Here is a 27,296-nt window from a genome sequence, read left to right as displayed (position 1 = left end):
ACAAAGAGCATGACACTAATTCTACTCAAGGTTAGATTCTGCCTGTCTTCCAAGGATATCACTGTCTTGCTTATAGCAGAATGGGAGCAGTTAATTCCTTGGGAGTGACACAGCACCTCCAGCTTTGCTTATCACACAACATGAAATAAAAATCCTGAAAGAGCTAAGATACAGCTATTACCCTGGACCACAGGATCTCCCTTTTTTTTGAAGGCTGCTCACCTGCTGTGTAAAGGCTGAATTCCCTCCTGGCATGGGCAAGTTGGATGGGGCTATAGGCAGGTGGTCCAACGGAGAGCCGGTCTTTATCCTGCTATCAGTCAATGAGTAATGCCACACAAGGGCACTTGGGCAACACAAAATTATACTCTGCAGCAGACAGAAAAGTCAGTATCATTGAGCAAATCAAGGTCAAAACAATTATTTTAGATTACTTTCTACAGAAGTAACTACTCCTTTATCCTACTGCCCTAGCATTCATCACCTGGTATACATATTATTTGGGTTCTTTTGTTCTAAGCTCTGAAAGAGTCTTTGGGCTAAAGACCATACTAGAGTAGAAAGGAGTAAACTAGTATTTTTGCTGCACTGAGTTTCTTGCCCTAGGTATGCTTAGGAAGTCAAGACCAGAGTTCCACATTATCCAAAAGTAGCAACAAGTTGCTGCAGAGCTCCCTGCTGCTTCTAAACAGAACTTATTTTCTACAACTCACACCACCAATGCACAATCCAAGCCTCATGGTCCAGGAGCAGCATTTACAAAAGTGACTTCCAGCCCTCGTCAAGAGTAAAGTGTGAGAAGAAATATGAGTCAACAGACCCAAACTCATTATACTATATTATTTCATAATTACAAGTATGACTATAGTAATGATTATAATAACAATGCTATTATATACATTTTATATATGCATTTTCCTCCTTTTATGATCTTGTACAGACACCCCCACAAACACAGTCAAAACTTCACTGAACAATTCCTAGGATACACCCCTACAGCTTCTGGCTCAGGAGGCGGCAGACATTAAGACTGACAACCAAGGCTGTTTTAAACACTCAAACCAAAGAATCCATCGTATCTCGAGAACATCTGAGCAAAGGTTAATTATGTACACTGTTAGAAACGCATCTGTTTCCAGCCTGACTTTACACAGCTGCAACCACTAGATCTTACACTGCCTTAGCCTTATCTACTATCTGCAGATCAGAAGAGCTGTAGATCTTCTATCAGAAGAACTCTGAGACATACTAAAGGACCAGACCATCATTAACCCATCTGAACTTTTTAAGTAGGTAGTGTTCAAACCCCAAATTAGCCAAATCTTTGAGGTGTATATGATCATATACTTTCCCTAAAGTAAGCTCCCCAAACAAAGGATTTTATATTTAAAAGATGTTTTATCACACAGAAACTAGAAAAAAATCCTAAACTTTTTTAACTGAACACGACCAAGAAATAGAAATACAAAGGGGTTATTTATAACCCCCGCATTGCTCTCTAGTCACTGCAGACAGATCCTTACTTCTAACCAACAGTACTCTAGGAATTTTATTTCTATCCTGTTTGAGAGCTGGCTGGCTACTTCTTGATCCTGTCAGGGCTCCTTGATCTCCAGTTTCTCTGTTGAGCTGCAGGTTCCCAAACTCTGTGCTCTCTTCCTCTCCACCTCCTGCTCCATCCTGCACTCTCTGGAATCTCCTCTGCTTTAATGTGCTCCTTTTTTCCCCTGGAAGCAGCAATCTCCACTCCTTCTGCAGTGCCCTTTTCACAGCCTGCTGCCACTCCTGATGAGTGGTCTCTGCCTAAATCATTAAAGTTCTGCCATAAAGAAGTGGGAGGGGTTGGTTTTTGTGTGTGCTGGTTGTTTGGTTCATTGGATTTTTTTTGTTCCGTGGGGGTGGGTTTTTCTGATGAGGTGTTGTTTGTTTTTAAGACCTCACAAAATTACAAAGCACTCTTTTCATTTCTGGTATAATTTCCTTTCCTAGACAACCTGTTACTGACTACACAAGACGAAATAACCCTTTCTTTCTCATCCCCTCTTCTGCAAAGCTTTCCCAGACATCTGAGGCACCTGTGAATAGAGCAAAAGGCTCTATTTTTCATCCCATTTTTCTTATGCAAGTCAGTTAAGGGCACTGCTACAGCACTGATGTCTGGTACAAAAGCTCTGTAACCTGTCAGCAAAGACCTACCCCATGACAATCACGGTTTGATATGTCTGTACTCAGGAAGTTGCTGACTCAGACTGTCATGATTTTTCTGTGATACAATATAAGCTGTCCCTGTTGACCCCACTATCACCAACCACTACCCAAACCAACCTGGAGGATGCAGCTGAGCCCGTATACCACTGGCCGGTGCTGGGGGCACAGCAGTAAGTCGCTGAAAGGGCTGGGAGGAGGATTCCCTGCAGCTGGCTGAGGGGTGGGAGTTGAGGGAAGAGCGTTCCCTGTCTGGGCAGACAGGATGTGTGGTGGGTGCCCGCCAGCACCATCCAGCTGCATCGCAAGCCTGCGGGTGCAGAAGTAGGCCAGACGTCTGGACAGGTATGCAGACTGCACAAACTCTCCAGAGTACTGTAGGGAAGAGGAAAGGGGGGAAAACATCCTCGTTACAAGCAACACAAGAGAAACCCCTGACCCTTACATAGCAGTATACTGTGTGGCACTGCCTTGTAGAGACAGTCCCTTTTTACAGAGAGCTCCTTAGCACCATCGATCACCCACTGGCTACTAAGCATCAGAAAAACCCTTTAAATGCTCTAAGGCAATGACTTCATGTATCAAAATGTACCCACACCCAGTCTTCCCAGGGCTTCAAAAGTATGCCTAGAATTTGTTACATGGGAAGAAAGAAAAGCAGTTTCCCTGTAGTGGTGCACAATGAGTCCAACTATCACAGCTATGACGTGGGCAGGGATTACCAAGTCAAGTGCAGGCAAACAGCGTAAAGGACAAAGAAACATAAGAGAACAGGACTAAAAAGGTATCCTTGCATGAGCTAAGAATGACGCTCAGAGGGACACTCCCTAGTGTTCTTGATACAAAACAGCTCATCAACCCTTTGGTGGTAAGAAGGGGACTGACAACAGCAGAAGTCAGTGCTCTCCTGAAGCAAGCCAGGTACTTATTTCTCACCCGCAGCAGGAGGGGTAGGAGCATTTTCAGAAATTCATCTTCTCCTGATCGTATCTTCTCAAAGCACTCGAGGACCCATGTCAGGAATTCATGCCGGTCCAGCATGCCATCCTGCACACAGATAAAGGTAGAGCAAATGGACAAGAGCTGAAGTAACATCCGCTAAGGAAAGGCAGAGCAGCAGCAGCTGCTTGCTTTCTAACAGTGGAAGTAACTCTAGAAGTTTCCACAGTTCTGTACTACCCCGTTCTACTACTGAGCTCAAAACTGCATCCAGCCCTAAGGGCCTATTCACAAAAAGATAATATTCTGCAAAAATAAATCACTTTGCATCCACTTCCCCTAGCCCTCCTCTGCTACACACCCACCCAGCAGCCCCCTCCAGCCCCTCACCTGGAACATGAACATAGCTAGTTTCTCATTGTAGTCCCACTGCTTCAAAGTTTGTTCCACCTCTTGGGTCATTGGCCCAGACGGTGAACCACAGCCTTGCCCTGGGAGCTGTCTATAGAACTCTGCAATTTTCTGCAGCTGCTCTGACAGGTACTTGGTGATGATCTGTGTCCATTCTGGAGAAGAGGAAACACGTTAGCAATGAGTGCCATGGTAAACAGAAGCAGGAAAGAACCAGGCTGGTGCACGGTGGGAAACCCAGAAAAAGTTCGTGTCATTTGAAAAGGACAGAAAGACAAAGAAAGAAAAGTGCCACAATGTTAGCTCTGCTCATGGCCTGGAGGTGGTAGGAAGGAAGAGACATCCACAGAAACAGGGAACAAGGGGAAAAACTTCTGTTTGGGATGCAGAATTACTTTGTACAAGAAAAGCTGGGAAGAAAGATTCCTCAGCTGCCATTGCTGAGAATCAGCAGGTGGAGAGGTTTTCCAGCGGGAAGCAGTATTAGGCCAGACTGGTTTAGCATCCTCAATAATCTGACAGACAGCAGAAACACTAGAAACACTTTAACTCTGAACTTGTTCTTAATCTCTTTCAGATAGCAGTGTAAAGCCATGATCAGTAATTTTTCAAAATAATTGTTTTTACCAAAATCTAACTGTGTAAGAGACAAATTCAATACACAAAGTGACAGCACAATTTCACTCCTCTGGGATAATGCAGATGGCAAAACCCAAGGCAAAATATGCAAAAACCTGGAACAAAACAAAACAACACTTACAGGGTCAGCAGTAGGACAAACACCCAAAGGAACAGGAAAGTAAATGGAACAAATATATCTAACAAACCAATCAACCTTCAGAAACAGAGCCTGTGTAATTTTTATATCAAAGACAAACAAGAAGGAAAACAAACCCCAACCAACCATGGACCTCAACTGCTAATATTGCTTTTCAAATGAGTGTGGTCAGGTCCTGTAGTCACAGCCATACAAAACAGAAAACAGCCAGGGGAGCTCTCCTAGATCACAGTAATCTGGAGCAGGCCAGGATGCAAAGGGTATTAGATATGGGATCCAGTAAGGCTTAATGAAAATTGGAAACACAAACAGGGGAGTAACAGACCAGAATTCTCTGGGAAACATATTACGCACTTGAGAAGAAGCTAATTAGTCATCGCTAAATTATAACGTTTACAGTCTTTGTAGGGTAAGAAAAAAACAGGTTATACAGCAGAAGAGCACAGCAGAACTTAATGGGGAGAAAGAAGAGGTAGGCTCTCAGGAAGTATTTGTGGCTGCCAAGACTTATTTTTCAACAGTGTACTCCCACAGGTGGGCCCTGTTGTTTTAGGCAGTTATGCACATCAGAGCACTACGACTTATCAGCAGGAAACAAGTTTATATGGATTTCCAGGGTACCTCTTAATATTCAAGAGCAGGCTGAGAAGGAAACATCTGCGATGGACAAAACCAGTGCTCCACACAAAGTGCTTACCAATGAAGGGATCAATGACATGACGCTTTTTCACCTTGGTTTCCGTGATGGCAGCATAATAGGCACAAGTCATTTTGATGAGCCAGGCTGCTCTCATTACTGGAACAGTGTATTTTGCCAAATAACCAAAGACCTCTTCCTTCTTGCTAAAGATGGGCACCTGTAACAGAATTGAGAAGGAAAACTGTCACCAAGAACTTAGTTGCTTTGGAATAGTTCCCATCTACACACACTGTAGGCACTGCAAGCTGCAAAAAACTTAAAAAGGGAAAAGGTACTGTGTTACTCTGTATCTCAAAAAACCTACTACAAGAATTCACCTCTGGTCAGAAAGCAACAGCACCAGAGCTGCATTTCACTATAAACAGAAACAAAACAAATTGAAAGAAGACAGAAAACATAATTACACCACTGTAAATCCACACCCTGAATCCTGCAAACAGCTTCGAGGATAAGCTCTAGATAAAATATAAACAACTACAAAAGATACAAACTAAGGACTGAGTCAGAAACACGGAGCATCTACTGTACAGGCTGAAGATAGGGTTCTTTATTTTGTAAACAAAACAGAGTGGTTACGAAAATCTTGTAGTATCATGAGTAGCCAGCAGAAGACTGTGAGAAACAGGGAACTGAGTACCATAATAGGAAGGAATTAATTAATCAATCCCAAGATTCGAAATTCAAGATACAACATAGGAGGATACCAGTGAAATCATCAGACTGCAGATCTATACACCAGGAAGCAAAAACACATCACAGGAAAAAGTACAGCTGTGGGGCTCATTTCCACAGGATACTACGGAGAGCAAAAGTATGCATGTGTTCACAGAGAAACGAGACAAATTCACAGAGAACAGGTCCGTTTGGTAGGTATCTCAAAGTCCCTGAATGACCAACAGTTCAATTGCTTACTTGCTATGCCATGAAAACTGAGGGAGCCCGTTGCAGGAAACTGGGGAAGGCCTTGAAAGGTTCAAGCTTTCACAATGATCTCAGGAAACTGACAGCCAACATGCAAAGGATACAAGGACTAACTTTATAAAGAGACAGATTCTGGGAAAATCTGTTTACTTCACCCCAAGAGTGACCCAGAACACCAAGGACCAGACAAACTCCAGCTTCTAAACTGTGCTCTGCTACCATTTTGCAACTGGGCATTATGTTTTTCCACCATGCACACAAGATTCCCAAGTCTCTTGTTTACAGGCCCACTCTGATAGAGAGTTAGTTCCCCATGCTACTGGGCCCAGTAAAATGGCAGAATAAGACCCTTCTTTCATACTCCACAGAATTCAATGCTACCAGGGAAATATCTAGCCCTAGACCCAGGGCACAGAAATGCTCTAGCCTGGCTGAGATCAAGCTATAACACACATCCTCTTCTCAGCTGAAAATCAGAAATACCTGTCACTGCAACAGAAGTCTGGGAAGTCACTCAGCTGATTATTTCCAGTAATTCTCACGATGGCTTTTGAGAACTTGAAAAACCCTCCACAATAGAAATGGTCCTAATCTAAACAATAGACCATAGGCAACAGTGGCAACTCTTCTGAAAAACATTCAAACCTTAAAATAAATCAGTCGTATCACACAAGCCAAAAGGCAAAGTTGAACACAACCTCCAAACAACAGATGAGGGACCAGTTCTTTGGGTGGGGATGCCTACAGCCAGTGCACTACAAATCCTGCATATGTTCTTCAAGCTGAAAGCTTCAAGAAATATAGGGAGAAGAAACCTCTCAAATAGTAAAAACCTTCTACTATACAAACACTTCAGAAACAAGCATAGATTAGATGTTCTGCCCTACCAGGCAGCCTCTCCTGTAACATACCTTCTTAGCGAGATGAGTGAGGGGCTTAGTTCCAGCCAGATCTGTGAACCAGTTGTTTATGGCACTCTGAGAACGTGCTGTCACCAGCCAAAAGTTATCCTTCTGATTCACCTGGGGTTTCCGTCTTCCCGTGTCAGGCAGTGTATTGCACCGCAGCTTTTCTGCGATAATACTGCTGAAATTTGAACTGATCTGGAAAAAAAGAAAAAAGGGATGAATTACATTTCAGAGGTCAAAGATCTATTCTGTGTGCTTAAAATCTCATTTATCATTCCTTCCATAAGTCTCACCAGTATGAGCTTTCGAAATACAAAAAAACCCACCAATAATTTCCTTTGTTATACTTGCAAAGAGGAATGCTTCTAGATAATTCATACAATAACCGAGCAGGGACTCGAGTTGCGACAGACACAACTCTTTATAAATACTTGTCAAACCAGATAGAAGGCTTCTTGGACAGATGTCAGCCAAGGAAAACAAATATATTGTGCTTATCGATCGCCTTCCATCCCAAGACATTACTAGTCCTCTTGTCAGGGAGGCCAGGAAGTTAACCTCTTGATTTTAGAAACTGGAAAAATGGAGTTGAAGCCTGTTATGTAACTCCCATGTTTAAATTGCCAGATGTTTCAAGAAATTTCACTTCTCTTCTACCATGGCCATAACGTAACCAAACCACTAAGAAGAAGTTTCCTGCTTCTGGTATCCTAGTCTTCTGCTTTAATTGCAGAATATAAGGAATTCTAGATGCTGGTTTAACAGCAACTGCATACACAGACCTGCCCCTAAGATGTACAGAGCAAGACAAGAATCTGCTCTCTCAGAGGTGGGACACAGCTCCAAAAGAATGCAGAACTTTCATTCTACAGGGACAGAGGGATAGGTCCTAAAACACCCATCCTAAAGGGTCTCCTGGTTCTGGACACAGGGAAAGAATGAAACCCAGGACTGTCCATGACCCAGCAGTCTGCCCGAACAGGCACCAGGCCCTGCCAAACCCCCACACTGTCCCAATCGCTCTCACCTTCGCTGGGTTAAAATTGACATTTTTGGCACTGCCGTGCTCATCCCCAGAGACTGCCGGCTGGTTATTGAAGCCTTGCTTGACGTTCAGAGCAGTCAGCTCATCCTGCGGGGGAAGGACGATCAGCAGGGCCCGGCAAGGCCCCTCCACACCAAACGCCCGCAGCCTCTGTCCCCGCCACAACGGCTCAGGCAGCGTGGGGACAGGGCAAGGCCAGGGCCCGGCGGGTGCCAGCCGACCTCCCCCAGGCCCCCGTTGCCAGGCAGCGCCCCAGGCGAGTGCTGGGACGCAGGAACCGCGGGTCCCTCGGCCAGGACCACCCCCCACCCCCCTCGGGGGCCCGGCCTCTCACGCCCGGCCACCACGGGGACACAGGGCTCCCTACCCCCACGCCGGGGGCTCCCAGCGCACCCCCGGGGCCTCCTCACAGCCAGCCCCGGCACAGCGGCCTCGGGCCCCCCACACGCCCGACCCCCGCACCTCCTTCTGCTTGGGGTCCTGCGGGTAGACGTCGGGCGGGCCGAGGCGCGGGCGCTTAAGCGGGCGGTGCTCGTAACTGAGGACACCGAAGGCCGCCATCCCGGGCCGGCGGACAGGGGCGACCGGGCCACAACAAGGACCGCCGAGGCCGCCCGCGCCTGCGCCCTGCGCCCCGCGCCCTGCGCCGGGGCCGCCCGAGCGCCGCCGGAGAGGCCCGAGCGACGCGACGCTGTCACGGACGCCGCCGAGGGGAGCCGGAACTTCCCGAAGCTGGGCCGAGGAAGGACGAAGAGTCCCGAGCGCCGCCGGGAGGGGCCGAGCCCGCGCCGAGAGAAGGCGGAAATTGCCGAAGGCGGACGGGGTGGCCCGAGGGGCGCCGGGCGCCCCCTGGCGGAGCCGTTGCTCCGGCCTGACGTCACGTGACGGCGCCGTTATCCCCCCCCCCTCAAGGGCCGCCCCGTAGCCCCCCGCCCCCAGCGGCCCTGGTTGCCCGGGACACCCCCACCTGTGGTCACCCTCGGCGGCCCCACGGCCACCGTCGCCCTGACCACATCCCCATCGCTGCGCCCATGACCATCCCCCCGTCACTGCCCCCATCACTGGCACCATCACTACCCACCCTGACCACCTCCTGGAACTGCCCCCAGCTCCCTACAAACTGCCCCCACGTGCAGTTTGTCTCCCCCTTTGTCTCCCCATAGCTGCCCCCCGGGACTGCCCCAGTGACTTCCAGTTCTGCCCAGGGACCCAGCCCAGGACACCCACAGCCAGGCTGTGGGTCGGGACCCCCATCCCAGCCCTGTTCCTGGGGGGCAGCCCTGTGGGGGTGAGCCGTGGGAACATGGCAGGATGAACTGGGGGTCCTGGTGGGGCAGGCGTGGGGCTGTTACGGTAAAAGCCTGCAGAACTCTCTTTAAGACTCGTTTTGGAGTTTTAGAAAGCAGGCATTCTTTATTGCAGCGCTGGATGCGCGGGGGATCATTCCACCTAACGTGCATACACTAAAAAGTTCATCCTTTATATACCTTAAAGACATGAATGTTCATACATTTCCCAAGAAGTCTCCACCTTTCTGCCTATCTACTATATTTACATAATGCCGGCGTTGCAAAACTACACTACACGTGCGTGGAGGTCTCGAGTGGTCTTTGGGGGTCGTTTGGGGAGTTAGCCCCCTACTCCTTTTTCCCTTTTATGGTCACGAGTCTTTTGAGGACAATTTCTTCTCCTTGGATGTTTCCCAACTCTGTTGTCCGGCCAAGCTGTTCTTTCTTATCTGCCTTGTCTGAGCATTTCCACCAGGGTGTATCTATTCTTATGGTTAGGATAGCTGTACATTTTAATCACTCGGGCCTTGTTAAATACAAAGTTAAACATTGTTCAACAAAAGAATTTCTTAATATTTCCCCCTTTGAGACTTCCAGGTATACACAACTGGGTACAACAGGACCACATAAGGTATAACGGAATGCTTCTCTTACCACTGTCACAGGCCTCAACTTGCAGGCACCAAGTGCTCACAGGCATCAGCTAGCAGGCACCAGGGTCTGGAGGGTTGAGCCGGGGGGCCTAGGCAGGAAGGGTGGTGGGGCCCCGGTGGGATGAGTTGTGGGGCCCCGCTGGGGTGAGCTGTGGGGCCCTGGTGTGGTGAGCCATGGTTGCCATTGGAGTGTCCCGTGGGGCGCCGCGTGGGGGGGGCCCCTCGGTGGCGGGCGGTGCCATGGGGCAGGAAGCGCTGTGGGTGTGGAAGCCGACAGCCCTGCGCAGTGGGCTGTGCGCAGTTCGCAAGCGCCTCACGGCTCACGCCGCCATGGCGGTGCATGCTGCCTTCCTTGCGTCCATCCTCCTCCTCCTCTGCGGGATGGGCCCCTGCCTTGCTGCTGCCCCCAGCCCTTCAGGTAAGGGGGCACACAGGCCCCAGGGGGGGTGGGAGGCCACGGTGCCCCATGGGTGATGGGGCTGGGGAATGTCGCTCCCCGGTGATGGCGAGCGAGGAGGACAGGACATGGGGCTGCGTGGGCTGGGAAGCCATTGGGGCATGCGCCAGAGATCCCGTGACTCTCCGATGCGCCAGAGACCCAGCACCTACATGGTCTCTTACAGTGGGGCTGCTGGGGGAGCTGGGCTGTGCCAGGGAGCCCTCTTGGATGTCCCTGCCCTGGCGCTTGAGCATTGCTGGCAACACCAGCCCCATGGCTACCACCCCAGTGGCTGCCAGCCCAGCAGGCAGCACTGCTGGGAGGAACCCTGGCCATGGGGGTCCCAGGTGGCAGGCCGGGGTGGGGGGCAGTGGTAGGATGCGATGCGCAGATCCTATTGGCCCCATGCATCAGCTGGGCAGGGTGGCAGTGGCTCCTCTTTCCACCCAGCACCCTCGCCCCAGACGTCATTTTCTGAGAAAAAATCTACTTCTTGGCTGGCTGTCAGTAAAACACCAGCTTTCCGTGGAAACTGAGCCTCTCTGATTCCCTGGACTTCCTGGGCTGCCAGGATGCTGCTCTCCATCTCCACATGTGGAAACAGCTGGGGTGCAGCCCCTTTGTTCCACTGTGTTACATTACAACCCAGGAAAGCCCTGCTCTGGCTTTCTCCTGCCCCCACAGCACTGGCTGATGGGTCTGGACCTCACAAGGGACCAGGTGTCCCATTGCCTGCTTTTTAGGGAGAAAAATCGTATTTTCTGGGAGCCTCCAGGACAGCTCTCAGCCGTCAGCAGCTGGTTTGGCACTTGCAAGGGCTCTGCGAGGCACCTCTGTCCATCGGAGGAGCTCATCCCGCAGTGAGCCATGCCAGCGGCCACCAGAGCAGACTGTGGCATGATACCTGATGCAGGGATCAGCACCGCTCTGGTGGCCCTGCAGCCCCCAGACAGCCCAGGATGTGGCCTCCAGCTGTGTGGGCAGGATTGGGGCTGGCACAGCGCAGCGGAAAGAGGGGGCAGAGGAGCCGGCGTGGGTGCCTGGAGCAGCTGCTTGGCCTCCTGGGGCTCGGTAGTGTTTCCCGCAGAGATCAAACCACCAGGGCTCAGCCCCTGGCCCTGTGGTGGAGAGGCTGTGGTGGGAAGCACAGCCCAGCATAGCTCCCATCACCCAGACACAGGGACACGTGGGCACCTGCAAGCACCCAAAAGGGTAACAGTGACATGAATTTAGCCAGGATGGAGACATCAGGCACAAATCCTGGAAAAACCCTGATTTTCTTATGGGAAAAGCAAGATGAGTTGGCAGGGTGAGGTTTCCATTCTATCCCACGGTGCAAGGGGCTGGAAACAGGTCCGCAGGGTGTCTAAGGGGAGCGGATGGAAGAATCAGGGTGAAACACCACATCCACAGCATGAGGAGCCGACGGCACGGATGCAGGAGGGACAGCTGCTTGCCTGACAATCCTTCGGAGGAAGCAGGGCTGCCGGCAGCCTGAGCATCACTGGCACAGCATGTGTGAATAGAGTGGTGGGGGCCCAGCATTGCAGACAGGCTGCACCATAGCTCTGCTGGGAAGAACTGGGCTTCTTTGGCTCACATGGAGGAAGGCTGATGGGGATGTGCCGTGTCTCCCGGGTGCACCCCTGGGTCCTGGCACAGCCACCCACCGCTGCGGTGCCCAATGGTGTCTATCTCTTGTAGGGGTGGAGTGTGTCCTCTTCAATGAGGAGTACATGACCTGCATGTGGGGAAGCAGAGAGACACTCACGGCCAACTACTCCCTCTACTACTGGTACGTGTCCCTGCCCCATGGCCAGCCCCACAGCAGGGTGTCCAGCGGTGGGTCCCTGCATGGGAGGCTCCTGACAGCATTGCTGGTCCCAGCATTAGCCTGCTCCTCTTCCCCGAGCCCAAGGTGGGGGAGGCTCTGGGGGAAAGAGGGTTGGGATATGCTGGGGAGAGGGGTCCCGGGGAGGGCTGGGGCATGTGGGGTCTCAGGGAGCCCTGGTAACCTGCTGCGGCACAGGTACGAGAACAGGTCCCCCGTGGTGGAGTGCAAGCACTACCTGCAGGACCAGGGTGTCAGCATTGGCTGCTACTTCAACCGGAGCGAGATCATCCAGTTCCAGCCTTTCCGTGTCCTCATCAATGCTAGCCTCGGCAGCAGGACCCTGAAGATCCTCAGCAAGCCCATGGAGCTGCAGGACTTGGGTACTGAGCAGTGGGGGGCACCCACTCTCCTCTGTGGGGCTGCTGTGGGGCACGAGCAGAGCTGTGGGTACCCAGGGCTGCCCCATCATATCCTGGCTGGCAGCAGGGCCACCATGGCATGGGGACAGCATTCACCAGGTGCCACTTGTGCTTTGCAGTGAAACCAGAAGCACCCGTCAACCTGACTATCCGCAACATGAGCAGCAACCAGCTGCAGCTGACCTGGACCTCCCCGTACCCCAAAGCTCAGTGCCTGGAGCACGCTGTCAAGTACAAGAGCAACAAGGACACCAACTGGACGGTGAGAGTCCCCTGGATGTGGTACCCCAGTGGTTGTGCTCGGGGACGAGCTGTGCACCAGTGCTGGTCCTTGTTGCATGACCCACATGTCTCTGCAGGAGCACCAGGTGAAAGGAGACATCTTCTCCTTCCCCAGCGTGGACTATGAGAAGTATTACACCTTCTATGTGCGCAGCAAGATTAACAGCTACTGTGGCAGCACCCAACTCTGGAGTGAGTGGAGCGTCCCTGTGATCTGGGGCAGCAACTCCACCAGCAAGGGTAGGTCCTGAGGGCTGTGGTGGGATGGGACAGGCTGTGGCATGGTGGGGCTCAGCAGGTGAGGGATGACCAAGCAAGTGGAAAACTGGCCCAAGACAGCAGCTATAGGGGCGAGACCCATCCGGGCACCTGGGGCACAGGCAGTGGCATCAGCCCCTGCATCCTTTGCACTTCTGGAAGCCAAATATCCACTGCCAGTGGGACCAGCTGACTTTTGCCAGGGGTTTCTTAGCCCTGGAGGGATGCTCTGGCACAAGCAGTACAGGGTCACCAGACAGTTGTGGTGACAGCATAGCAGGGTTTGGGGATGGGCTCCTTCTCCATCCTCTGCTCCAAGCTGAGCCCTGCCACGGACGATGCTGAGCTCCCATGGCCACCCACGAAGGGCCACAGATGTCCCCACCCCACTGCTGTGGCAGTGTGCTGGCCAGGGGTCCATGTCACCCCAGCTCTTTCCAGGCACTGCAGAGGAGCAGCTGCACTGGTTCTGGATCCACACAGTCTTGATCCCCATCGCCTCCTGCCTGCTCCTGCTGGTCCTTGTCGTCCTGCTGGTGCGCATGGAAAGGTGAGCATGGGAGCAGGTGGGGGGCTGCACCACTGGGGCTCTTACCCTCCAACACATCTCTCCCGTGCAGAGTGTGGGTCATCCTCATGCCCCGAATCCCCAACCCCAGCAAGAACTTTGACGAGCTCTTCATCACCCACAACGGCAACTTCCAGGTAAGGCTGCTACGGGCAGCCCTGCCCTGGGCTCACCCCCTGCCCCAGGGGGTTGGGGCTGGGCTGGGTGGTGGCTCCTCTCACCCCGTTTTGCTCCCTGGAGGAATGGGCCGGAGTCCCCAAAGACGTCGTGGAGAGCTTCAGGCCCAACTACAGCGAGAACATCTGCTATGTGAGCGAGCTGCCCGCCAAGGACAGCTGTGAGCCCCTCTGGGAGAGCAGCAACCACCCACCGTCTGTGATGCCCGGGGCCCCAGCTGCCCCTCGTGAGCACAGCCCCTACAAGAACAGCTACGTGGGAGTGTGACGCACTCCTGCACCCCTGCGCCCCGCACGCTCCGCACCCCCACTGCCCAAAACCTCACTGCCCTGCATGCCTCGCTCCCCGCTCCCGCTCTGCCTCTGCCAAACGCCCAGGACCCCCAGCCTTGCTCCCCGCCACAGCCACACCGAGTCCCCCACGACACGGCGACTCTGCTGTGCTGCAGGGTGCTGGGTGCACTGCAGGGTGCTAGGTGAGCACAGTGTGCTGGGTGCATCTCCCAGTGCACTGGGTGCGCCTGGGTGCACTATTTGTTGCATGCATGTGATGTAGCTGGTGCACTGGGTGCGTTGCAGCACGCTGGGTGCGCTGCACGGTGCCCTGGCCATGAGGCGTCCAGGAGGGCAGAGTGACATGGATCCCAACACGAGCCCCGTCGCGCGCAGGATCCCTCATGGGGTCACCGTGGCGGAGCAGAGCCGTGGGAGAGCTGATGGGCTCCCACACCGTTCTCCTGTGGGCCCCCGCGCTGGAGGCTTGCTGAGCCCCTCTCCTTGCTCCAAGGTGCCCACAGGCACAGCCAGGGATGTGTCCTGGCGAGGGGGCAGCTGCAGCTGAGCAGGCAGAAGCCACTGGCTGACCGATGGGGACATGGGGACTGAGGAGCGCCAAGGGCCAGAGGGGCTAAGTGTTGTTTAGCCTTGTGTGTTTGACAAGTAGAACATCTGTGTTTAGATAACACAGGCCTGTGATAGACAGAGAGGCACCTAACGAACGTGCCTGAGATTCCTGCCCTGCTGCGGGACAGGCCACAGCGCAGCGGCGAGCCACGCCTGCACCAATCCCTGATCAACAGGCAGAATCAGAGGGCCGGCGATCCTCCAGCACGGACCGAGCTCTGCAGTGCCCGTGTCCCCGCTTGCGTGCCCCTGCCCGGGGGCTGCTTGGGGGGATCCCCCCGGTTGGTGAGGTAACGCAAATAAATTTACCCTTCGCATTTCATCCCCGGTTTTGTGGTTGTTCCTGCGTCCTGCCTGCGCCGGCTCACCCCCACCAAGCCACCGTGTCACCCCCGCACCGAGGGATGCTGCTGCCGCCGGGGCCCCCCGCCACACCCCCGGGCCTCGTCGCTCCTTCGCTGCGCCGGGGGCTCGGCCGGGCTCGTCCCGCCGGGGCTGGGGGCGGTGCCGGCGGAGCCTCGCCCACCCGTGACGTCACACGCGGGGCGGGGCCAAGCCCCCCGGTCCCCGCCCCCCCGGCTCGCAGCGGCGGCGTGTTCATCTCCATGGAGCACGGGGGAGCCGCCCCCTCCCCGGCCGCCCCCCGGCTGGCCGCTCCACGGGCACGGGGGGACGCGCCGTGGGCTCGCCGGGCCCCGGGCTCGGCCCCTGCGGGCGCTGGCGGGGCCGCCCGGTGCCCTCAGCCACCTCCCTGCGGGTGACCGGAGGTTTCTGGCCAACACCGGCTGCGCCGTCCTGCGGCTGCTCGCCCACATGAGGAGGGCGGTGCGGGGCCCCGAGTCCGGCGAGCCCCCGCTGCGGGGCTGTCCCCCCCCGCCTTGGCTTCGCCCCATCTCCAGTGGGATGCCGCACAGGCTCCCCGTGGCGGGGGCGCAGCGGTGCGGTGGGGGGTCCCCAGCTCACCATGCCAGCACCCCCTCACTGCCCCAGCTTTTCCAGACGTCATCGACCTGTGTGATGAGCTGGGCACCCCCAAGCTGCTCTTCCAGGCGACCAGCCTGAGCGAGAGGGCCAGCAAGTTCCTCCAGGCATGCGGCACCTACTGCCTGTGCAGGGTGGAGCTCGGGGTGCCTGGTAGGTGTCCAGGCAAGCAGAGCCCCCCAGTCCCTGGGGGTCCCCCTGGATGGGGTGCAGTGGGGTGCAGCAGGCAGGGGTGACTGCGGCTGTCGCACAGGGACCGAGGAGGAGCATCTGTGCTGGTCCTTCATGCCCCTCCTGGAGCACCCCAGCCCAGCGCTGACAGGTGGGGAGCTGGGTGCGTGGGCACAGCCGTGGGGGGTCCCGGCACTGTGAGACCCCAGCCCCATCTCTGGCGGCAGAGGCCCTGCAGCTGCAGGGTGAGCACTTGCACAGGAGACAGATCAGCGCCCTGAAGGTGCCGGAGGAGTGGAGGACACCTGACACAGAGACACTGCCCTCCACGGCACAAGGCCAAGGAGTGGTAAGGGGCTGCTGGTGGCCCTCAGGGTGGCTGCTGTGGCCTTGCCCACCCACACCAAGGCCACATCTACCCTGGGGATGGGGCGACACTGTCAGACACAGACCAGCTCTGACCAGGGGACTTTCCCACCCCTGCGGCCTCCAGCACCTCATGGGCACATGGCTCACAGCAGGAGCTGTCCTGTCCCCATGCCCACTGTCCCCACACCCTGTCCCCTCTGTGCCCCACTGTCCTGTCCCATGTCTGCTGTCTCCATGCCCCATCACCCTCATGCCCCGCTGCCCTGTCCTCCCCCATCCTCAAGCTCTGTCCCCTTGCTCTGCTGTCCCTGGGACCAGCTCCTCACGCCCTGTTGTCCCACTCCACCCCCCCGCTGCAGCCCCCAGCGCCGTGCCTCTCTGCGTAGGGAAAGGTGTTGGGGCGAGGCCCAGACAAAGCGGGGCTGGAGGGGACCCGGCACAAGGCGGCTTCACCCTCCAGAGTGCAGCCGGGGCCGGGCCAGCGGGACGGGCAGAGCTGTGGCCAGTAAAGTCTGGGGCCATCCCCACCACGCACTGCCTGGGGCTGTGACCGTCCCTGGGGATGGGCAGGGCGCGGCCGGGCAGCAGCGCGGGAGAGGACGAGGACTCGGGGACATACACGGGGACACGGGGACAGGCCTCCCCGGCCCCGCAGCGCCCCCCCAGCGGCGGGCAGATTCGGCCCCGCCCCCTGACCGGGGTGGGCGGGGCCTCCGCGCTTGATGGACGGGTAACTTTCCACCCCTGCCCACGTGGTGTGCCGGGCTCCCGCCTCCTCGCCGTCGATTGGGGGCGTGGCGCTGTCGGCCCCGCCCCCTCACGACGGTGATTGGCGGAGGTGGAGCGGCAGGCACGCCCCCCCCGCGGCTCGGGCTGCCGCGGTGCCCGGTTCAGCGCTGCCGGCGGCCGGGACGGGGCGGGCAGGACCGGCGCCGGTCACCGGTACTGCGCACGGCACGGCACGGCACGGCACGGCACGGCACGGCACGGCACGGGCTCACGATGATCGTGTGTCCCCAAAGCGTGGAGCACCCCCGAGGAAGCCGGTGCCAGCGGCTGCCGGGGCAGGTAGGACCCGCCCCGCCGCCACCGGAGCCCGTACCGGAGCACCGGGCTCGGCCCTGCTCGCTGCCACCGGCCCAGCCCGGCTGCGGCACCAGCAGGCCAGGACATTCCCACCACCCGCCGGTGGTGCGCGGGGCCGGCGGGGCCGCGCTCTCCCGATGCGGTGGCCGGCGGCCCGGTACCGGTACGGTGCCGGTGCGGCGGTGCCGTCCCCGTCCCCTTTGTGCGGGATGCGGGAGGCGCCGTGCCTCCATCACTGCCAATCAAACTTGTTTTTCTCTCTCCGCCTGCACTGCCTGCGCCGCGCACCGGGGGCGCTGCCGCCGCCGCCCGCACAATGGGGACCCGGTTACCGGCCGCCGGCACCGGGCTCGGCACCGCCGTGGGGACGCCTCCCGCGGACACTAGCACTTCCACCGTCCCCTCGAGAACCGGGGTGGGGGGTCGGGCGAGAGGTGCCCGCCGCTGCCGCGTCCCCAGCGAGCATCGCAGGCGGAGCCACCGGTACCGGCGGAGCCGCGGTCTCGCCTCTCGGAGGGATGGAGCCCTGGGGGGTCGTGGTGGGTGGGGGCTCACACCGCGGAGTCTTGCCCGGCCGGGCGGGGGGGGGCGAGGCGGGGCCCCTCGGCCCCTCTCCCGTGGCTACCGGAGCTGCCCGGGCTTGCTCCCGGTGGCAGGGCGCAGGACCGGCTGGGCTCCTCTATCCTCCTGCCTGCTTTACATGCAGACTGCTGCTCGGCGATTGGCTGGCCGGGCAGCACCGGGACGTCGTTTCCCCGGCAGCACCTGCCCGGGCGGGGAGGGGGTGAGATTGGCGGTGGGTACAGGGGTCGGGCTGCCCATTGGGATTCAGGGAGCTTGGACACACGAAAGCCCCCCCCCGCAGGGAGGGAGGCGGCAGGAGGGGGGCGATGCTCCCACTGTCCAGGGCTGCGAGTGGGTACAGGGGAGCAGGAGGGTTATGGTCAGGGAGGGCGAGGAAGGTGGCACTGGGGACAATGCGAGAGGTTGGGGAAGCAAGGCCAGGGGGATGTGGCTGGTGGTGCTGGCGGGAGAGACCCTGGCGCGAGCCGGTGCTGCGGGGAGCAGGCAGGAGAGCCCGCCAGGGGATGGGGGCTGAGGTGGGGGGCTGCCCTGCACCCTTCCGTCGTTCTCCCCTTCCAAGCCATGTCTGCCTGGTGCCTTGGTCCATTGTCACCTGAACTTGCAGAGCGAGGAGAGCTGGTGGCCCGGAGGCTGAGCTCTGGGCTGGTCTCACGGCTCCTTGCTGGGGCCCGCCTTCACCCGGGAGGGAGCCCAAGGGCTTCCAGCTCCTCCACCTCTGCCCACCAGAAGGAGAAGACCAGTAGGTGTAGCCTCATGGGTGTCCTCAGGGCAGCTCATTTCCCTGAGCAGAGGGACTTTGTGGGGGACTTTCGCAGGTTACTTCTGGTTTACATCTTCTCCCATGGGACAGAGAAGCCAGTGCTCTTCATCCCTCCCCATTTTAATTTGGGGTTTGGGTGTTTTTTTTGGACCTCTTTGGCCAAAAGCGAAGAGGAATCTCCAAATGGCATCAAGTAAATCTCTTGACAACTCAGTGATGGTGTGTTTGTCAGAAGTGCAGGACGGTAGAAAATAGCCCAGAGCTGCTTCCTGCGCTGCCTCCGAGGGTGCGCCTGCTCGGCGCTGCTGCGTGGCTCGGCCCCGCTCTGCCTTCCCCTCACCCTGGGGTGCTCTGCTCTGTGCCCTGTGGCTTTGCCGTCCCCATCGGTGCTGCCCCAACCTTCTGGGTCGCCTCATGGCGGCACGCCGAGCTACTGCAGAAATTAATGCCTGCTGTAGCTCTCTGATTGGCAAGATAGCTGCTGGCAAGCCGTGGGGGTTCCTGGTTGGGGCTCCGAGGGCTGTGCGTGTGTCCTGGCCAGCAGTGTCAACCCGGGCTCATGGCAGAGCAGGGGCTGGTTTGCAGACATGCTCCTGGTTTACTGCCATGCCACTGTGGTCACCAGCCTTTGGGTGGGAGGAAGGTGATGGCAGTATCAGCGGGGCCAATTGCTCCCAGGGGAGATTTTGGTTCCAGCCTCAGAGGGGAGGTGCACCCTCTGCATCCGAGGGTGCTCCCTGGGCTCCCACGCACAAGCGGGAGCTGTGACTTTCTGTGTGACAAGGGTTAGTGCCTGCTGTGCCCGTGTCTTGGTGCAGGCGGGCTGCGGGTGCAGACCCCGCTGTCGGGTGGGAGATGTGGCAATGGGGCCATTGGGACGCAGCAGCTGCCCAGGTGCATTTTGCACATCCCCACCCTCTGCTCCCACCACCCTCTCGGGAGGGACAGGGGCGGTGTGGCTTGGGGTTGTGCTTGGCTGGGGCACTGGTGCAGGGCTGGGGCGGGCACTGCTGGGGATGTATGGCCCCCGCTCGCCAAGTTGTCAGTCTGTGTTTTCACCAGTGGGTGCAGCCGGTGCCAGCTGTGCCACACGCCCGTGTGCTCTGGGATCTGCTCCCATGCTGTCTCCTTGGGCAGCACATGGGGAGACTTCTGAGTGTCTCCATGTGCTCCAGACTGCGTGGTGGCTGCCAGGACATTGCTTGCCCCTTGGCTTGTTGGAGCGGAGCCGGGGAGCAGCTCAGCTGGCTCCACAGCTCTCCCCCCACTCCCAGTGCTGGGTGGGAGGGCTCGGTGCTGGCGGCGCAGCGGCCTGGCAGTAAGGCTGATGGGCTGCTCTGTTCTGGGAGGTATTTCATCTGTCACGTTTCTCCTGCTCCAGCTTTGCATCTAAGGCTGCAAGGAAACATCACTCCTAGTTTGCCTTTTGCTTCCACTCACCAGGCAGTGCCCTCCCAGGCAGAGACCAACCTGTGTTTCTTGCAGCCTGTCCTGCAAGCAGTGATCCTGCTGAGCAGTGCTCTGCCCACTTCCCAACCTGAGCCCTCTATGGTGGCTTCTGACCTGATGGTGTCCATCTGGGAGCACCAAGCTGGGAGAGGGAATCCTTTCCCCTCGCAGAGCCCAGGCTTGGCTGGTGTGGGCTGCTGCAGCAGGGACTGCTTCAGGGAGAGCTCAGCAGGGTGCATTCCCCGCAGGTAGTGAAGATGTCCAGCAGTGACCCCGAGCGTCCCCAGTTCCTCTTCGTGAAAGTGCTGGCAAGCCGGGGGCGGCTGGAGGCAGTGACCCAGCAGATGGGCTACCACCCGCAGTACCTTGACAGCTTCCTCAAGACGCAGCATTACCTGATGCACATGGACGGCCCGCTGCCCTTCGACTGCCGGCACTACATCGCCATCATGGTGAGCCCTGCTGGGAGCTGCTGGAGGGGACGGGGGGCTCTGCTCAGCCCCGCTCAGCTCCCTGCTCTCCCTCCACCAGACAGCCTGTGCCGCAGGCTTCTCTGCAGAGGCCAGAATCATGATGTCCTGGAGGTTGGGCGAGAGGTGGGCGTGGGTCCCCAGGCTGGTGTGGTGTGGGGATGCTGACATGCTGCTCTTGCAGGCAGCTGCCCGGCATCAGTGCCGGTACCTGGTGAACCTGCACGTGCTGCAGTTCCTGCGGGCAGGGGGTGATCCCCAGTGGCTGCGTGGCCTTGACTTCATCCCCCCCAAACTCCGCAACCTCAATGAGATCAACAAGATCCTGGCACACCGGCCATGGCTCATCACCAAGGAGCACATTGAGGTATTGGGGGGGGCTATCAGCCAGGGACCAGGGCAGCAGTGGGGACAGCAGTATCCCCAGGGGGTGCCGGCACCCTGCGCGCCTGTCCGCGTCACATCTGGTCTGTCCGTGTCCTGCAGAAGCTGCTGAAAATCAGCGAGTGGAGCTGGTCACTGGCGGAGCTGGTGCACGCCGTCGTCCTCCTGGCGCACTGCCACGCGCTCGCCAGCTTTGTCTTTGGCTGTGGCTGTGAGCAGGACGAAGGGCTGGGGGGCCGAGGCTCGCTGAAGCCCTCATCACCTGGGAACCAGTGCTTCTGCGAAGCCACCGCCGGCAACGGCTGCAGCCAGGAGCTGCTGCGCATCAACCGCAAGCGGGTGAGCCCCTGAGGGTGGGTTCACGGGGGAGTGGGGGGCATGGCCAAGACCGCTGCTCTCACTCCTGCGCCTGTGTCTGTGCAGTCCCTGGACTCCTGTATGGAGCTGGATTCCCTCCGTGAACGCATGCAGCGGATCCACGTGGAGACCGAGGGCAGGGAGGAGACGAGGCTGCTGCAGCAGGACCGAGAGGAAGGTGAGGGGCAGGGAGTGGAGGTGGGTGTGCAGGATGGGAGTTGGTATGGCATACCTGGGTGTTGCTCCCCCATATCTATACTTATATTTTCTGTGAGGGGCTCCTGGGATGCTGGTGGTGGGTGAAGAAGGCAGTGGCACTTCCCAAATAGGTGCAGCAAGGCCTGGCTTTTGACGCCTGATGCGGCTGGGAACAGGGCAGCTGAGCATCGCTCTGATCTGTCTGCGGGGCGCTCTCCTCTCACAGATACCGATGGGGAAGTCACCGGTGCCACCAACCTTGCATGCTACATGCAGGACCCTGACTTCGGATACCAGGACTTTGCCCGGCGTGATGAGGATCAGACGCAGGTATTCAGAGTCCAGGTGAGGTTCCTGCTCTCTTGGCAGGCAGCAGCCTGGGCTGCTGCCTCTCCTCTCGACTCCTGGTGGGGAGCGGACAGTCGTGAGGGTGCCTGTACAGCCCGGATCTTGCACAGCTGCTTTTGCAAAATGCCTGAGCGGGGGAGCTCAGGTCTGAGAGGGGACCTGCCCCACTAGGGTTGGGGAGAGGGAGGTGACCAGTGACTTCTGTTCCCAAGGGCTGCTGATTTTTTTCACATGACCCTCATGGAGGCAAGGGTTGAAATCATTCAAAAGCTGCCTGATGATGGATGTTGTGGTTTGTGGCAGAGCCATCCCCAGAACAAACCTATTGAATTCTGCTGCATTCCGAGGTCTCCATCCCTTCTTCCTGGGAACATGCCCTGGGCTCCTTTTTGCAGTTGTGAAAGCCTCTTGCTGTGCTCAACAGGATTACTCCTGGGAAGACCATGGCTTCTCGCTGGTCAACCGGCTCTACTCTGACATTGGGCATCTCCTGGATGAGAAGTTTCGGATGGTGGATGGTCTGCAAAGCAGTGCCATGGCCAAGCGGCAGGGTTGTGAACCCTCCGTCTTTAAGCGAGGCATCTGGAACTACATCCACTGCATGTTTGGCATTAGGTAGGGAAACCAACCTCATGGTCCAGGGAAGAAAATGGAGCTGACCCAGGTGGGAGGAGGGTAAGGGCACTCAGGCTGTCTTGCAGATGGACTTGGAAAAGAGACAGAGGTGAATCACCTGCCTGGATGTTGGGCCAGGCAGGGAAGAGTTGCTCAGCTTCTCTGGCCAGGGCAGGGCACTTTGGGGATGGGGCTTCAGTGCCTGGTGGCCGCTGGTGTGTGTCCCTCTGCCCTGTGGCTGGGCCGTGCCCCAGGCAGACCACGGGCAAGGTGCTCTGTAGGGACATGGTGCTGGCCATGACTCTCCCCTGTGCTCCCCACAGGTACGATGACTACGACTACGCAGAAGTGAATCAGCTCCTGGAGCGAATGCTCAAAGTTTACATTAAAACTGTAACCTGCTACCCAGAGAAGACAAACCCAGAAATGTTTGACAGGTTCTGGAAGCAGTTCAAGCACAGTGAAAAGGTGGGACAGCCAGCCCCTGGCTCTGACTGGCTGTGGTGGGGCCAGGAACGTGCAGGCTGGGGAGCTTCAGGGGGTGTACGGGAAAGCTTTGAGGCACCAAACCAATCTGAGGCAGGTTGGGGGGGAAATGGAAACTGGCTGTTTGTAAGGAGTTGGGCTTAGGGTGGCATGGGGCTGCCCACAGTGTGATGGGCACAGAGGCCACTGGCAGTGTGGGGATTTCCAAGGCCATTACCCCATCAGTGAGTGCCTCCAGGCGAGCCCTCGGTCCAGCCATAACTCGCAGGAGCGGCTGCTGTGGGCGGCAGGGACCGTGCTGGTGCCAGCCTGGCATGCTGGTGCCAAATGTGTCGGGGACTCCCCAGCACGAAGCTCTGGGAGGCAGCCACAGCCTGCAGGACTGGGAGGAGGCAAAAAGGGCAGCTGCCTGTGCTGGAAAAATTGGTGGCATTTTTGTCCCCATGCCAAAAGACCCCTAGCTCAGGTGGGTGCTTGCTTGCACCTCTGCCCACAGCACACTGTGGCTGCCTGAACCTCTCTTGCTTCCCCCTTAGGTCCATGTGAACCTGCTCATCCTGGAAGCCCGAATGCAGGCAGAGCTGCTGTACGCGTTGCAGGCCATCACCCAGTACATGATCTCCTAGATGGTGGGGAGCTGCGCTACGGCAGGGCCGGGCAGCATCCTCTCTTCCTGGACTCATGTGTGACCCGTCATGCTGGGACCGATGGCGAGGGATTACTCAATTTAGTTTACTTGACTGCCTTGTTCCTTTTTTTTTTTTTTTTTTCTTTTCCCCCTGTGGGGCTCGCTGAATGGCCCCATTACGTGCAATTACCAAACTGTGAGGCAAGTCAGTGCTGCTGAGATGTCGGTGTGATGCTGGAGACTTGAACCTGTCCAAGGAGGACTGCCAAAGATGCAGGGGGAGAGGGAGGTGGGAGGGGACTGGAGCTGGTTTAGAGGGATGTTCCCTGTGAGCAGAAGCTCCTTGCCTGGGTGCTGTGGGAGCCTCGGCCACCGCAGGAAGGGCAGAGGGGAGCTACAGCAGCTGCCCTGCTTGCAAGCCACCCTTCGGCACCTGGCCTTGTTGAGGTGATGCATCTTGCTTGGGAACAGCACGGGCAGCTTGTGGGTGCGTTGCACTGTCCTGAGTTGTATGATTAGGCAGAGGGGAGTGCTGGCTCCGAGCAAGGGCCCTTTCCCAGCCCAGGACTGGAAGGGGATGTGCTTGCTGCCTACGTGTCCTGCCCTTTAGGTCTATGTGCCAAACTCCTCTGGGATGGACAAGCGATGACCCAGGTGAACTCCAAACTGTGAAGCTCTTGCTGGCAGGGTGCTCTAGTGCTCTGCCTTCTGACAGCAGGGTGAGAAGATTTCTGACAGCATTCAGGCTCTGGAGGTTTCTGCAGGGGACTTTGAGCAGTCCTTGGGGAGCTTGTGTCAAAGCCCCTTCTCTGCAGAAAGGCAGGAGGAACAAGGGAGGCTTCCTGAGTTAATGTGACTTGTATCTTCTTACCAGCATGAGAGGGCTGAGGTCCTGTGCCCAGTCACTTGCTGCTTAGCAGCGTGGTGGAGGAGCCTGCAGTCAGCACAGGTGAGCTACAGGATGCTTTGCCTTGAACCTGGGCTGGGGGGACTCCCTGGGCTGTCCGCAGCCCGTGCACTAGCCTTGCCCTCTGCCCGGTGCACAGGAGCATGCACTGCCACTCCTCCACCCCATCCCAGGGCTGCTCTTTGCCCATGCCGCAGTCCCTGGCTGGGGAGGTGCGAGGGATCCAGCACAGGTTCCAGAGAGCAGCCACAGAAGGGGAATGAGTCCACCTGTGATAAGTGGGAGCCTGAAGCAAGGGCAGCTGTCGAGTCAGCCCAGCGCACGCTGCTTCAGTCGACCTGTTTACTGCGTAAATGTACAGGGAGAAAACCTTGTGTATGGAAGCTACAGAAAAAGCCTATTTTTGCTATAAATATATTATGTTTGACATGGATGCGTGCTTTATTTCTGCCAGATGTTGAGAAGGGGATCCAAGCTTACACGACTGCTCTGAAGGCAGGACAGCAGTGCCTGGCTGTCTGCAGCCCCAGATGGCTCCAGCTCCAGGAAACCCAAGTTCCCAACCACAGTGGGGTCCTGTGCTGACAGCTCTGGTCCAGGGCTAGCAACTGGTCACAGAGGCTGGACCCATCCTATTCAGCTCAACTATGTCCTCTTCCCATGCTCACATGAGCAATTCCCACAGTGTTGCATGTTCAACAGGAAAAGAGGGAAGGCTTTCAAAGGGCTGTGGTGCTCCAGCAAGGAGGAGGGTGCTGGAGGAAGGAGCTAGCTTCTCCCCTGCCAGGTACCTGGCATGGCTGGGCAAGGTGTGGGTGCTGCTTCTACAGCTGAGGAAGAAGCATTTTGCTCGCACTCACAAGCAGGTGCTCAGTGAGCAAGGCCAGAAACCAGGACCTGCTCTTTCCCCCACCATGCTACAGCTGCCCTCCCTGCAGCACAGGCTGGAGGAACCTGTGCTGGGGCTGGGCCAGCTTGTAATGGGCCAAGCTGATGCCCAGGAAGTAAAAGACCAGGACAACTGGTGCTGGGCAGTACTGGCTGAGTCAGTACTGATGCCAGGATTGGTGCTAGGACAGCTGCCACCAGGCTTGGCTTGACAGTACTGGGACAGGCACTGCTGTGCCATCATTTAGCCCCAGCAAGGGCTGGGCACAGATTGGGGCAGCTGAGTGTCCTGCTCGCTGTCAGGCGTTGAGCTCTGTTTAACCATAGGAGCCTGACTGCCTGCCAGCTCTTTTTCCAGCCCTTCCCCTGCCCCTGCAAAAGCAGCTCTGTCCCTTGCAGGGCTGGGATGAGCCACAGCAGTCAGTTCTCCGCAGGGCTCACCGCTCCCGAAGCAAGCAGTGCATCCACAGCTCTGCGCAGCCCGGGGCTGGCTCCCAGCGTGTTGTCACCAGCAGCATCCTCACCACCCACCATCGCCCCACGCTGCTGGGGGGAGAGAAGGGAGAAGGCAGTGACAGCACGGCCCTGGCTGGGGGTGAAGGGCTGCCCATGCTCAGGAGACACAAAGCAGGTTCCCTTTTGCCCCCCATCTCTCTCTGTGGTACACAAAGAGCTGCCTTGCAGGAGCCGGGGCAGCTCCCGCTTGCAGAACAAGCACCAGTCACAGCAGCATGATGAAGGGCTCCATGGCCTGTCAACCCTGACCAGAAATGAGCACAGCTGTTGGCAAGGCCAGGGGAGACTGCCAGCCTCAGCTCCCTGACAAAAAGAAAACATCCCCACATGATCTCAGAGCTAGAAAGCAAAAGATGAAACAGCCACCTGCTCCCATCCCTGCAGAGCCAGCGAAGTTCCTATCATGTCCCAAGTAGATCTTGCAGCAGAGAACTCAAGAATGGGGGCGTGTGTCACTGCAGTAGCCTGTAAGGGTCTTGTTGACCAGACACTTCAGGGCAGTTCTATACCCACACCAGCAACTACAGTTTAGCTTTTGAAACACACGAGCTGGTCCTTTATCTTATCAACCCCCACCGCTCCTCTCCTGCACCCAGCCAGGCTGTGAAGCTGTTGCACTCACTGAGGCCCAGGCTTTGAGGCTTTCTGGGAAGGGCAGTGCAGGCACTACACCATTCGAGGTAAGCAAATGACTCTAAGCCACATGGCACACCACGAGTCCGACAACTTCAATGCTTGGGACCCTGCCCCGGTGCCCCCTGCACCCTCCATCTGCTTCGACTATGATATTCCTCTCTATTGCTCTGTGGCTGGAAGGACAGCTGCCAGAGCCTGGCATACCTCTCCTCTCCAGGAACCCTCCAGGATGTCCAGCACACCCATGCGGGAGCCGGGCCACTGTGACCTTACCTGGAATTACTGAGGGGAGGATGCAGGCACACGTCCAAGGCAGTCACTGAGTTTCTTGCAATAGCCTGTAGCAGAAAGACATGCTGGCATGCACAGCAAGGACTGCTTTTATAACAGCCAAGCCATACCCAGGCTGCGTGGTGGGAGGAATGGTGTGTCCTAGCCTGCAGAGAACAGCAAACCACACTGCAGCAATGGTTACTGTCACAACTCCTACAACCCACCCATTAAAAGCCAGGCCTATAGCTGCTGGTCTTACCACAGCAGTGCAGGGGAAAAAAATAGTACATGGGGGCTGGGGACAAACTGTCCTGCTAGGACAGCTCTGGAGCAGGCAGCATGCACCCCACCATCTCCCCATTCCCAGCCGGCCCCCCCCATGCACCAGCTACTCCATCACAAAAGCCATGTGAAATAGGGCAAGGCCTCACCACTGTGTTCCACATGTGGTCCCATCACTA

General features: G+C 57.1%; 3 protein-coding genes across 8 annotated transcripts in view; 2 read left to right on the top strand and 1 right to left on the bottom strand.

Annotated features, from left to right (window-relative positions):
• Positions 1–8,540, bottom strand: part of MED12 (mediator complex subunit 12) — a 37,353-nt gene extending 28,813 nt beyond the window's left edge. For all 4 annotated transcript variants that reach the window (XM_074882280.1, XM_074882282.1, XM_074882283.1 and 1 more), the window contains exons 1-8: positions 8,370–8,540; positions 7,890–7,994; positions 6,866–7,057; positions 5,031–5,190; positions 3,535–3,710; positions 3,142–3,252; positions 2,326–2,580; positions 223–369 (exon numbers count right to left, since the gene is read on the bottom strand). In XM_074882280.1, the coding sequence (XP_074738381.1) occupies positions 223–369; positions 2,326–2,580; positions 3,142–3,252; positions 3,535–3,710; positions 5,031–5,190; positions 6,866–7,057; positions 7,890–7,994; positions 8,370–8,468 (1,245 nt within the window). In that variant the 5' untranslated portion in view covers positions 8,469–8,540. The remainder of the gene's footprint in view (positions 1–222; positions 370–2,325; positions 2,581–3,141; positions 3,253–3,534; positions 3,711–5,030; positions 5,191–6,865; positions 7,058–7,889; positions 7,995–8,369) is intronic.
• Positions 8,541–10,139: 1,599 nt separating this feature from the next.
• On the top strand, positions 10,140–15,050 carry IL2RG (interleukin 2 receptor subunit gamma). The gene is made up of 8 exons (XM_074882834.1): positions 10,140–10,267; positions 11,993–12,083; positions 12,318–12,502; positions 12,661–12,803; positions 12,901–13,063; positions 13,523–13,631; positions 13,702–13,786; positions 13,890–15,050. Exons 1-8 carry the CDS (start codon positions 10,180–10,182, stop codon positions 14,091–14,093), a joined length of 1,068 nt encoding a protein of 355 aa, XP_074738935.1. The 5' UTR covers positions 10,140–10,179; the 3' UTR covers positions 14,094–15,050.
• A 2,082-nt stretch (positions 15,051–17,132) lies between these two features.
• LOC141949345 (sestrin-3-like) lies at positions 17,133–24,953 on the top strand. Of its 3 annotated transcripts, none has more exons than XM_074882827.1 (9): positions 17,133–17,317; positions 20,382–20,581; positions 20,784–20,966; positions 21,086–21,322; positions 21,407–21,518; positions 21,765–21,883; positions 22,311–22,501; positions 22,825–22,969; positions 23,524–24,953. In XM_074882827.1, the coding sequence occupies exons 2-9, from the start codon at positions 20,387–20,389 to the stop codon at positions 23,611–23,613; spliced, it is 1,272 nt and encodes a 423-aa protein (XP_074738928.1). In that variant the 5' UTR covers positions 17,133–17,317; positions 20,382–20,386; the 3' UTR covers positions 23,614–24,953. The 3 variants fall into 3 exon arrangements, with proteins under 3 accessions (XP_074738928.1, XP_074738927.1, XP_074738926.1); XM_074882826.1 differs by having other exon boundaries at positions 20,378–20,581; positions 21,765–21,868; XM_074882825.1 differs by having other exon boundaries at positions 20,378–20,581.
• The last annotated feature ends 2,343 nt before the right edge of the window (positions 24,954–27,296 follow it).

The sequence above is a fragment of the Strix uralensis genome, chromosome 13, assembly GCF_047716275.1.
Source record: "Strix uralensis isolate ZFMK-TIS-50842 chromosome 13, bStrUra1, whole genome shotgun sequence".
Classification (NCBI taxonomy): Eukaryota; Metazoa; Chordata; class Aves; order Strigiformes; family Strigidae; genus Strix; species Strix uralensis.
The sequence above is the reverse complement of the archived record's forward strand: the minus strand, read 5'-3'. Positions and strand labels throughout refer to the sequence as shown.

Excerpts from the sequence above, each read along its gene's own strand:
- IL2RG (XM_074882834.1), top strand. The coding sequence starts at position 10,180 with ATGGCGGTGCATGCTGCCTTCCTTGCGTCCATCCTCCTCCTCCTCTGC. Across the intron at positions 10,268-11,992 it reads TGCTGCCCCCAGCCCTTCAG|GGGTGGAGTGTGTCCTCTTC; the intron begins GTAAGGGGGCAC and ends TATCTCTTGTAG. Across the intron at positions 12,503-12,660 it reads CATGGAGCTGCAGGACTTGG|TGAAACCAGAAGCACCCGTC; the intron begins GTACTGAGCAGT and ends TGTGCTTTGCAG.
- LOC141949345 (XM_074882825.1), top strand. The coding sequence starts at position 17,252 with ATGATCGTGTGTCCCCAAAGCGTGGAGCACCCCCGAGGAAGCCGGTGC. Across the intron at positions 21,884-22,310 it reads CGCAGGTATTCAGAGTCCAG|GATTACTCCTGGGAAGACCA; the intron begins GTGAGGTTCCTG and ends TGTGCTCAACAG. Across the intron at positions 22,970-23,523 it reads AGTTCAAGCACAGTGAAAAG|GTCCATGTGAACCTGCTCAT; the intron begins GTGGGACAGCCA and ends CTTCCCCCTTAG.